Genomic DNA, 12,494 nt, shown 5'->3' with positions numbered 1-12,494 from the left:
TGCGTCTACAGAGAGACTCAAATTGCAGGGGCAGAGACATTAACATGTACATTACATTGCTTTTTGTTATTGTTATGTCTGTTCCAGACACTTCTTCCATCTGTTTTAAAACTAGGGGTAATGCTTTATCCTAGAAACCCTGCAAAAATCGTGTTCTTAATCATTTTTACCCTTTCTTTTTTAGAAAAAAGTATATAATCTTTCTCATAACTTGATGTATGTACATGAGAAGCAAAATTGCACAAAATAATGTGAGATATATCTTGAATTTAGGTTTTTATTTATGCTTTTTGTTCTGGTTTCAAGCATAAATACAACAATTTAATAAGGTTTAAACATGAGGGAAAATGGCTTTTTTTATTAAGGCACTGTAGGGTTAATGTGAGGGAGAAAATGTGTTTTACTTAAAATTGTGATCTGTCTTCTTTGACCTATAAAAAAGAAAATAAAATGAATTTTGCACTGAATACAGGGCAGAGAGATTTCAGGTTGGAGAGATTTAGTCCAAAACTACACGATTTTGTGCACTAGCGTTAGCTCAATGCAGATTGTCGTACTCCGATTGGCTTTTAATTGTCATTTGCTTTGGATAAAAGCGTCTGCTAAGTGATTCAGTGTAAATGTATCACAGCATGTGCCTGTATTTTGTGTCAAGGATGAGTGCATGTACGCTGGTTTCAGTCTTAATTGGTGTCTTTCAGGTGGGGAACCTTGGCCTCCTCTTCATGCTGCTGTTCTTCATTTATGCTGCACTGGGGGTGGAATTGTTTGGAGAGCTGGGTAAACACATACTACTCATTTTTTACTCCTTTTGATGCTTATTTTCGTTTCAAAGCCCTTTCTCTCTCTCTACCTCACTGGTGTTCTGTCTGTTCAATTCTTCTGAATACAAAGCTGAATTTGGCATGACTGCATAGGTAGCATTGAGGCTAAACTTTTAGGTGATAACAGACATTCACAAAATATAGTATTCAATAATGCAAACTCTCTCTATGGCTCTATCTGTTCCCTACAGTGTGCAACGAGGACTACCCATGTGAGGGCATGAGCCGTCACGCCACCTTTGAGAACTTCGGCATGGCTTTCCTCACGCTCTTCCAGGTCTCCACTGGTGACAACTGGAACGGCATAATGAAGGTACAGCAGAACAAAAAGCTATAGAAGCATCACTTTTGTTATATGAACAGGTGGGGGCATTTAGTAAACTTGTATTTGTTTAGTTTGGAGATTTTAAAAAGGTTTTAAAAGAAATCTTATGTTTACCAAAGTTACATTTGTTTAAAAAAATACAGAAAAAACAGTTACTCTGTAAAATATTATTAGAATTTAAAATAAATGTTTTCTTTTTTTATATATTTTAAAATGTAATTTATTCCTGTGATGGCAAAGCTGAATTTTCAGCATCATTACTCCAGTCTTCAGTGTCACATGATCCTTCAGAAATCATTCTAATATGCTGATTATTAGAAATATTGGTTATTAATATCAGCGTTGTGCTGCTTAAAAATGCTGCTTTATGAATGTCTTTACTGTCACTTTTAATCAATTTAATGTATCATTGCTTAAAAGATTAGTTCACTTTCAGAATACAAACTTCCTGATAATGTACTCACCCCCATGTCATCCAAGATGTTCATGTCTTTCTTCAGTCGCAAAGAAATTAAGTTTTTTGAGGAAAACATTCCAGGATTTTTCACCATATAATAGACTCGAGTGGGGATCACCCCTAAGAGCAGGCACGGCCATTTGTAAATTTGGGGCCAGTTTTACGAAACAGGGCAAATTAGTGCAATATCTGCAGGTGATTTACTGACAATGAACAAATTAAGGAACACATACACAACATCTCATTTACATATCATCGCAGTATACCAAGCACAGTGCAGATTAGCGTAGTGTAATCAAAAATAAAAAAATAAAGAAGCCACAGTATGTTGAAAAGAACTGGAGGCCAAAAAATTAAGGTTTGCTAGAAGTTTTGATAGACTTGCTATTGCGTGACTCCTAGTTGAGGGTTCCAAGTCGTCTTTTATTTCCTGAAGCAAATTAAAAATAACATGGCTCGGCATACGATATGTTCAGATAATGTGTTCTTCTGGCATTACAAATACATTAATACATGTGGAAAAAAATCCTCTCCCTTCTACCATACGCTCTCTGTTCTCTGCGGTGCCTCCTCCAGCAACAATAATTGCAGCCATTTCAAGCGCAAAATAGTTTAAGAGATGCTTTCTTGGGGCGTTAAATAATGCCACAAATGGCAGTAATTTGACAAGTGCAGACATTAGTAAAATGCATTGCGTGATTCATTTGGATACTGTCCTCTCATAAATTTTGCGTCTGAAAGGGAAACTCCTACAAATGCATATTCAGCAAGGTCTGGTGCAAAAACAGCTCTGTCCACGCCTTTTCAGCGCTAATTCATCATTGCACATCTTTAGAAAAACCTGACAATACAATTTTAATGGCAAAAGATGGTTCGCACTGGCCCTTAATGTGTCTGGCTTCTGGTCTCATCCACGTCCAGCTATTTTTTGCTGTACAAAACAGCTTACTTCTGCATTAAAAAATAAGGTGGATAAATTGCTGTTTCAGTGCAGCTTCAAAGGATTCTACATGACTAGCAAAACGATTGGTCGTTTTCTTAAAAAAATAAACCACCAGACGAACACCTAGGCGAAAGTACCAACCTAGTGTTTACAAGCAAGTGTACAAAGAAAGTCAAACGCCCCAATACAAAAAAAAGGTAAAACAACAATGTTGGGCAATTGTGAATATGGAGGAGAAAATAAGTTTTTCTTTCGCCCTACCCTACCTTTTTGTACACAGACAAAACTACGCGTGACCTTTTCGATGTGAAGATGCGGGCGCACATTGCAGAGCTAGTGCAAGATGAGCATTTGTGGTTAAAAAGTATATACATTTTTTTTTTTCTTCTTTTTTTTGTTCAGATCATTTCACTAGATAAGACCCTTATTCCTCAGATGGGATCATGTAGAGCCCTTTAAAGCTGCAATGAAACTGCAATTTGGACCTTCAACCCGTTGATCCTATTGAAGTCCACTATATGAAGAAAAATCCAGAAATGTTTTCCTTCTTTTCAACTGAAGACAGAAAGACATGAACATTTTGGATGACATGGGGATGAGAAAATAATCAGGAATTTTTTATTCTACAAGTGGACTAATCATTTAGTATAAAAGTATACATTTATTTAAAATAAATAATAATACAAATCTTACTGACTCCAAACTTTTTAACATTAGTGTAGGTACACAGATGACCAGAAATGGCGAATACTTAGCTAATGAATTCCGCATGTTCATTTGTTAATTTTATTCATTTTAACCATCATAGGCTGAACAGTCATTCTTGCTGCCTGTTTCAAGAGCTCAAATGAGCTGACATATTTAATTTGATATCTTTATCCCTACATCTGCCACTGTTGTTCCTGGGATTTTGTAGATTAGTGGATAAATGCATGGATCAGCAGTTCAAAACCAAATATGATTTAGATCTGAGTATGAGGGATTCAAGACCACAATAAACAGAGCCATAATTGCATTAGGCTTACAGCGCACCAGTGACAGGAATACATTTCTGTGCATTTTGTTTTATTATTCCACCATAAAAAAAAAGACTAGAACATTGCTGTTGTCAGTTTCTGGGACTGAAGAAAACTGAAGCGACTGCTCAGCAAAATATTAAAAATTACAAATTCCAGTGCTGGATCTGCATTCATTATAGCACACAAAACAAAACCAAATGAAGTGAAGACTTGGTTGTTTTGTATTAGATACAATATTGCCATTTTATAAAGCCATCGTGAGTGACATCTATAATTAGTTCCATTTAAGCACAGAATATTCAACAAAGAAAGCTGACAACTAGACACTTGCGATACTTAGATGCTTATGATTTCTAATGTTTGACCAAAGAGACCAGGATAGGTTGCAGTGAAGAGTCCTTTGAGGTAGCAGCTTATAAATCTACAATGTTACAGTCTGTTCTCACCATTTTTTGCACTTTTCTTGAACCCTCCTTTTGCTTTGTTGTTTCTCTCATCCTCCCTATGTTGTTCTTGTCTCTAATACATGTGTCTTTGAAGAATGAGTTCTTATCAGCCTGTGTAAAGACAACCCGCCGTGCTTCATCTTCTCTCCCTCCAACCTGCCGTTTATATGATAGGTACATGATGGAGGAACTACCAGCTCAGCATATTCGGCGCAGTAGTAAAGCGCACCTGAATAAATGAGAACACATTGGCGCGATATCGATGTGTACCGCCCCGCACACACCAGAGGGTGTGTTTGATGGAAGGAGACAGGCTCCCCCCATTAAGCACACACACAATGAGTTTTATGGTTGACGGAGGCTTGCAGTGGTTTCCTGGCAGCCAAAGCACCATAATCAGAGCTGTAAATTACAACCTAAGTTCCTACATACCTGCAGAGAAGCCACCGCCTCCCCAAACCCCAACCACACGCATGAGTGGCCAAGCAAAATTACTGTCAGAACGTGTACCCATCTGCCTCTCAGTCACAGCAGCTTTGGAGAAAAAAAGAGAGAGTTTATGTTATATCAAAATAAATCAGAATGAAATTGGCATTCTGGGATTTGTTCCTATTGTTCCTATAGCTCATGCTAATCAAACTGCAGATGATAAGAGTAAGAAGGAGAAGACAGTAGTCACACTAAGTACTGGTTATCTCCTGCCTCTAGGAAGTCAAGGCTATGGAAAATGGTTTTATTAGCTAATGGCTACTGTTTGATTGATGTAATTAGTATTATTTTCAGAAATGGGTGTCAAGTGTTCAGCACACAGCGAAAGTGCTGTTAAACAACAGTTTTTCAAACAAGTACATATTAAGTTTGACATTTCAGACACAATGTAAATGTGTTTCCAATGTTCTTTCAATAACATTAGTTAACTACATTAGTTAACATGAACTAAGAATTAACAATGCGTCAGCAGCATTTATTAATCTTAGTTAATGTTAATTTCAGCATTTACTAATGCATTATTAAAATCGGAAGTTGTGTTTGCTAACATTAGTTAATGCACTGTGAATTTAAATGAACAAACAGTAAACAACTATATTGGTAACACTTTATAATAAGGTGTCATTTGTTAACATTTTTTAATGTATTAACTAACATGAACCAACAATGAACAATTAATTTATTACACTATGTATTAATCTTTGTTAATGTTAGTTAATAAAAATACAGTCGTTTATTGTTTGTTCATGTTAGTTCACAGTGCATTAACTAATGTTAACAAACACAATTTGTGATATTAATAATGCATTAGTAAAAGATTAATAAATGCTGCTGAAGCATTGTAATGGTAACTAATGGTAACCAATGAACCTTATTGTTAACTGTTACCACTATATTTTTATTAATTAACAAAGATGAATATATAGTGTAATAAATGTATTAACTAATGTTAACAAATTATATTTTTTTGTAAAGTGTTACTGCATTTTTTAATAAATATTATTTGAAAATATTTGAAATTGGGATTAAAAAAAAGGTAATTACAACTTTTGTGTCTATAAAAAAGAGATATAAACTTGCAATTGCAAGCAATTACCATTATTTATTTATTTTTTATTTTTTTTTATGCCATGATGGAAACAAGCTTAAATAGAGTATAGTATTATATTGTATATTATATATTTTATTATATGTAATATTTATATTATATTTGTTTATAAAGAATATGTGAATTTAACTAAATTAGTTTTTCTTACCCCATTTGAACATAAACATTTAAAGTTTAAACACCAAATAAATGTGTCTTTTTAAATATATATATATATATAAAAAATTATACCTCTGGAAAACATGACATAGAGGCTGGTTATGAAAGTTTTGAATTATTGTTTAGACACAATGCAGGAATGATTTAACCAGTATTTTTGTCTTGTTTTCCAGTATAAAATATAATAAACTGTTTCAATAAAATTCATGTTAAAACAGTATTTTAAGACTTTTTTTATTTGAAAATAACACAAAAAAAATCTTATTAAGAAATTGTTGATCACTGCAGTCCACCTATTTTGCTCCATCGGTGAAAATAGTTCTAAAAGAAGTATTGAAATTCTGTATACTTGATAGGGCTACAACAATAAATAGATGCATTGTGATTTGTGGATCATTTCTGAGATTTTCCAATTTTCCGATTCTCTCTGGAATCGATTCTGAGCTTAGTTTTTTTTTAACCGCACATACAAAGAAAAGTATTTGCACCTCGGCTCAGAATGCTGTTTTACCATGAGATTAATGTAAACAGCCCACTGTGAATACACTTGTAACTTTATAAATGATTGTTTTAGGTTTAAGCGTGTGTTAGGAACTGGAAGCAAGCAGAGTACAGCTGTTTCTAAAACATGCAGTGCCACCTGCTGTTAAAAATTAAGATCAGAACCGATAAGAGACAGAATCGCGAGGCATTCACGTAAATCGCAGAATCATTTCTCGATTTGCAATGCTCCAATTTATTTTCCCAGCCGTAATACCTGATTTGTCCAGTCAAATGAGTTGAACATAACTAACTGCTGTACAAGTTTAAAAATCTTTATCGTAACTCTCTTCACTCCTGTAGGACACTCTTCGAGAATGCCCGCCGGCCGAATACACCTGTAATCCCAGCCTACAATTCATCTCCCCGCTGTACTTTGTGAGCTTTGTGCTCACGGCCCAGTTTGTTCTCATCAATGTGGTGGTGGCAGTGCTGATGAAACACCTGGACGACTCCAACAAAGAAGCCCAGGAGGAGGCAGAGATGGATGCGGAGATCGAGCTGGAGCTGGCCCAGGGAACGCTCTGCTGCATCGGAGGAGGGGCGTCTGTAGTGGAGAGGAGCAGTGGGGGGCATCAGGGGGCTGGACCCAGCTCTACTGTTCCACCTCACTCCCCAAACACACACCCAGGGGCCCATGAGCCCAACAGCGCCAGGAAACTCTACTCACCAGCCCAGGTACGACACACACCCACACGCACAGTGATGGCAGGGAATGGATGGATGGACTGATAAACAGATTATTGATGAAGGAATGCATTCATGAATATTATGATTCGGTTCGATGGTTGGATGAATAGATAAGAGGTTGGGTTATTGAGCAATGGATTGATGAATTAATCATTTGGTTGAAAGTAAGAAGGATAGATCGTCACTGTGTTGATAAATGGATGACTCATGAATGATGGATGCATTGTAGATATGCATGGTTAGATTGAAGACGGGTGAATTTAGTGATTAATAAAAGGTTTGACTGAATGGATGGACACATTAATGATGGATACTTGATGTAATTGATGATTGCGGTCATAATGGGATAGAGTAACTGATTGGTAATGGAGGAATGGAATGGTGAATATGTGATTTGGTTGGATGTATTCATGCATGAATGGCTGTAGTGAGGAGTGATTTTAAATTGTGTTTATGGTATATACAGTATCACAATATGGTTGTGATTGTTATATGATTATACAGTTGCAATCAAAATTATTCAACTCCCTTGACCTGCAAGACATTTTGCTGCAGAGAACACCATTTTCTGAAAACTATTCAACAAAGGCATCAGTAAACTATTGGAGAACGTTTATTAATACACATTTGAGTGATTCTGAGAATGTAAAGTTGATGAATAATGGAAAAAAATCTAATTGGTTCTAAACATTCATGTTTAAAATTATTCAACCATCAAAAGTCAAATTTGGTGCAGAATCTTTTATTCTTTATAACCTCAAATAAACGCTGCCTGTAAGCTTTGGTTACCTCTCTACTGCAATCTCGGCCCGTTCCATACTTGAAAAACCTTAGTTAAAGAAAAACTACCCAGCACCTGGGTAAAAATATTAAAAATAACTGTAACACTTTAGTATAGGGACCAGTTCTCACTATTAACTAGTTGCTTATTAACATGCATATTACTAGCGTATCGGCCGTTTATTAGTACTTATAAAACACTATTAATCACTATTAATGAGCAGCAAATTAGGAGTTTATTAAGGCAGAAGTCATAATTAATGGTTTGTTAATGGCAAGAATTGTACCTTAAAATAAAGTGTAACCATAAAAATTAATATAATTAATATTGTCGTTATTTAAAATGCAGTAAATCATTAAACATTTCTTTGTCCTACATGGACCTGTTGTTATAAAAGCTGCAGTTTTATTCGAATTTTTATTTTTTTTTATTACATTTTTGAGTCAAATGTCAAAATTGTCCTATGGTGTGACTGTCTCAAGCATCGTTCAATAAATTACAACTTTTAAAAATTAAAAAGAAAAGCATAAAAATGTTAATAAATACCTCCGGCATAATTGTACAAGTGTCTTTTTTAGTAAATGGCAATAATTTTTTCATCAATACATTTCTGAAAGCGTAGGAACCAGATATATTTTGTCTCTGAAAACCATGTCCTCTGGTGTGACACCATATCCTGATTTTAAATCGGCCAATTCCAAAAAAATTTAATTAGTTGAAGGACTCCATTCATGATCATGTTACTGAAGCCCCCTGTGAAGCCCATGACATGTGCACTTGGTAAATTTTTATCTCAGAAACGTTCAAATATTTAACTTTTTTGGAATCACTACAAAAGTTTTACATTTTGTTGTCCTTTAGTGTGACACCTGTAAATTATATATATATTTTTAATTAAAAACTGTATGTTATACTAAATCATGGAAAATTATGCAAATGTGTCTTGCTAACCACTAATGACAGGTTAGTTTAATAGCATGGTGATTAATTGATGCAAAAAGCTGAAACGTCCTATGGTGTGACAGATAATGTCCTCCAGTGTGACACCTGCACTGTCACACCAGAGGACAAAGTCTCTTTAAAAAGCATTTTAAATAATTAAATAAGATTTGTTTAATTACATGCAGTAATTACATTAATTGAACTATTTTCTGATGTTTTTGCAGAAGACTTGTTTTGTTATAAAGTGTCATGGAAATAAGTATAAAATCTCATACTTTGTTTTTCAAACAGAAAGAATTGAGGGAGAGAAATTAGTGGAAGAGAAAGGACACGGAAATACAAACAGATACAGGATATCCTAAGAGAGCGATGCAGAAATTATACAGAATCAAAATTATGCCTTAAAAAGAGTATCTATATACTTTAAAAAAAATTCGCACCTTAGTGAATATAGTTTGAATATCATATTTAGAAGAGTTCCAGTAACATACTGATTGACTAAGAGACTGAATTTTGTTGATGAAAATGATTTAGTTTTGTTTAAAAAACATGTTGATATTGTTTGCATCAAAATTAAATATTCTTTCTTCTTTGACATGTTCAACATTAAATAGAAATACTTTGATAACTACCATTTCTGTCCTTTAGTGTGACATAATGTCCTATGGTGTGACACACGTAAAAGAACCACAGATTTGTTTTTATCTCAAAATTTCTTAAAAAAAAAACAACAAATAACAGTTGAGTATTCCAATAGGCGAGATAGAAATATCACTCTTCTTAAAATTAATTTTCAGCAGTTTTGAACAGATGACAGCTTTGTCTTGTTGTCAAAGTTCGTCTTAAAATTGTCCAACAAGTCATAAGGAAATTATTGTTAATTATAAATTCGTATTAAATAAATAACACTATATGAAAATAAGTGTCTTACAATGAAGATAAATCTCTCTCATGCTATTTGTATATTATTAAGAGTTTTTTTTTTTTTTTTTAATTTTTGCTGTCACACCATAGGACAAATTTATGGTACAGTTCCATTAAAAAATCAAAAAACAAAAATATCTTTTACTGTATTTCCTCAAAAAACATTTTTACTGCCTATTTGTCAACTACCCAAATATATATATGGTCAAGTGACCAAATTTACTTTAGATGAATGGGGTGACACTGGTTAACCACTGACACATCTACCATATTCTCCCCTATAGCAGAATCTTTAGCAACTGACACATTTCTACCATCATGTTGTATAACAGTACCATCATACCTAGCCTTATATAGATGAATGAATGGATGATTTTTCAAATGTTCTGTACAAGTGTGCATAGTGTCTGTAGTGTTTTGTAGCAATCATTTGTCTTCATGCATGGAAAAAAACGTTAGTGCCCTTTGCTCATGAAGTATGATTTGGGTCTGCTAAAAAGGGCAAAAGAGGCATAATAAGGAGGAAGGAGAAGCCACAGAATGAGACGTTTTCATTATAGAGCCTCGGGACTCGCCCCAGCTTGGGTGCTGTCGCCATGGCAACACTTTGTGTCGGTCTGCAATGCTCTCTTAGATACGCAAACACACTAAACTACAATTAATCACCTTTTGTAATTAAGTTAAGGATCAAATGATTAACTGTTGAGCCAAATCCACCAGGAAAGAAAAAGTTCTGCACATGCATGACTGAACTGCTAAAAACAGAACACTGACAAATGTTGTGGTGCACTCGCACAGACACACACACACGCACGCACGCCGTGATGACTCACTGTCAGGCAGCTATTGTGGAGCTATAATTGTCTTTACCTGTCCATTTTTAGCTTCTGCAGCAGATTATGTAACTGCCGAAAGAAGAGGAAAAGAGAGGAGGAGGACAGAGAGAGAAAGAAACGGAATGCTAATTGAAGGGTTGAATTCATTGCAGTGTTAAGCACACAGATTCAGTTGTGAACCTGGGTTTGTTTATGTACCTAATTGTCAGCGTTTGTGCATGCTCATGCATTTAGGTGTATATTGCCTTTACATATCATAACATTTCATTTTACACTCTGAAGAAAAAAGTTCAGACTGTTGTTGCAGTGTTTTTATTTTATACAAATTGGAGTCTGAAACACTTAAGAATTGTTTTTTTCTTCTTTTTTTAACAAATGGTCAGTGAAAGGAAGTTATTAATCTTAATGTTACTTTCATGTTAGTTAATACATTCATTTAACAAATGACACCTTATTGTAAAGTGTTACTTAAAATATTATATGAGCTGTTATATTGTCTATTATTTTTCATGAGGTTTGACATGTAAGTAGTTTTCTTATAATAAAATATAAAAATGAAGGGGACAAATATCACTTTGTCTGAAAACATTAAAATATATATTTTTTTCATATAGACACTAGCTAGCTAAATATTATATTATTAAAGAAAAATGTGCTTCTAATTTAATTCAAGAAAAGTTTATTACTTTCACTTGTTTTTTTTTGTTTGTTTGTTTGTTTTGTTTTTGAAGGATGAGCTGTTGACAGCATAGTTTGTAAAAACTGAGGATTGAATCAAATTATTTACTTGTCTTACTACCATTTTGCATTATTTTTTTTATGACATTTTGTTTCTAGACAGTTTTAAGAAATGTAACTTTTTTGTTATGGGAGGATATCTATGGAATTCAGTATCCACCATTAAATAAAAAACAATAAAAGGTAAGTGTGACTTTTTCTCACACAATTCCTATTTTTTTTTCCTCAAAATTGTTTTTGTATTTTGCAATTCTGACTTGTTTTCTCTCACAACTTACAGTTGTGAGTTATGAAGTCGAAATCTGAGGGGAAAGATGAGTGATATTTTCTCAGAATTGCGAGTTTGCAGTTTTGACTTTATAGCTCACAGTTGTGAGTTTACATCACACACTTCTAAGAAAACAATTGTGAGATTAAAAAGTCGCAATTTCCTTTTTTTACATTTTTATTCAGTGTTAGAAAAGGACTTCCGTAGGTATCATATCATAACATATATTTAAAATGTGGAAAACGGTTAAATATGTATGTTTTTGGTATATAAAATTTGTTATTTTGATCATTTTTATTACAGTTATTTGAATAGCAAGAGAGGTTAGATAAAAATTAGCTGCTTGTCATGTCTAACATGTTTACTTGTGCTCAGAGAAAAAAGGGGGTTTGGGTGCTTGATTCTAGATGAAAAGCAGTATTGGACACCATATGGGTGACCATATTCATGGAAAATGCTGTATCACCCAAGATAGCAGCTGCTTTGAAGCTGTTGGTAATCTTTCAAGCAAATTTTTCCATATTTATAAGTTTAGTCTCGCAAATGGAGCCAAACAAGTCTCCAAAACTCTCAAACGACTTTTATGATACCCTTATGTCTCATCGCTTCAGCTGTCGCAGTGCAGGCAAATGTGCTGAGCCCCTCTGCTAGTGTTAGTTTATTTGAATACTAAGGTCCAAAGAGACAGATCACTGCCTGAAGGAAGTGATGTCCCGTACCTGTTCTAGGTCTCGACTCGATAGTGACAAACACACACACAAACACAAAGGCGCACACAAACACCACAGACTAGACAGCAGCGGCTTTCTATGCAGTGAGCTCAGTCCTTATCACTACCTGCAGGCTCAGAGCTGCGAGATGGAGAGGGGGAGACAAAGAGAGACACAGAGACAGGAAAGAGGTATGCATGACAGTCAGCAGAACAGGAATTGGAAAAACTAGTTTGACTTCAAGCAGAAGCCATGTCAGCAGACTGAAAGCATTTCATCTCCTCAGAGAGAAAGA

General features: G+C 34.6%; 1 protein-coding gene across 1 annotated transcript in view; it reads left to right on the top strand.

Moving 5' to 3' along the window:
• The window catches only part of cacna1ia (calcium voltage-gated channel subunit alpha1 Ia), a 229,265-nt gene that overhangs the window by 204,089 nt on the left and 12,682 nt on the right, over window positions 1-12,494 (top strand). The window contains 3 exon segments of the mRNA XM_051106068.1: window positions 702-780; window positions 1,016-1,137; window positions 6,614-6,988. Coding sequence (XP_050962025.1) covers window positions 702-780; window positions 1,016-1,137; window positions 6,614-6,988 — 576 coding nt within the window.

The sequence above is a fragment of the Labeo rohita genome, chromosome 3 (genome assembly GCF_022985175.1).
Source record: "Labeo rohita strain BAU-BD-2019 chromosome 3, IGBB_LRoh.1.0, whole genome shotgun sequence".
NCBI lineage: Eukaryota > Metazoa > Chordata > Actinopteri > Cypriniformes > Cyprinidae > Labeo > Labeo rohita.
This window is presented reverse-complemented; position numbering and strand designations above follow the sequence as displayed.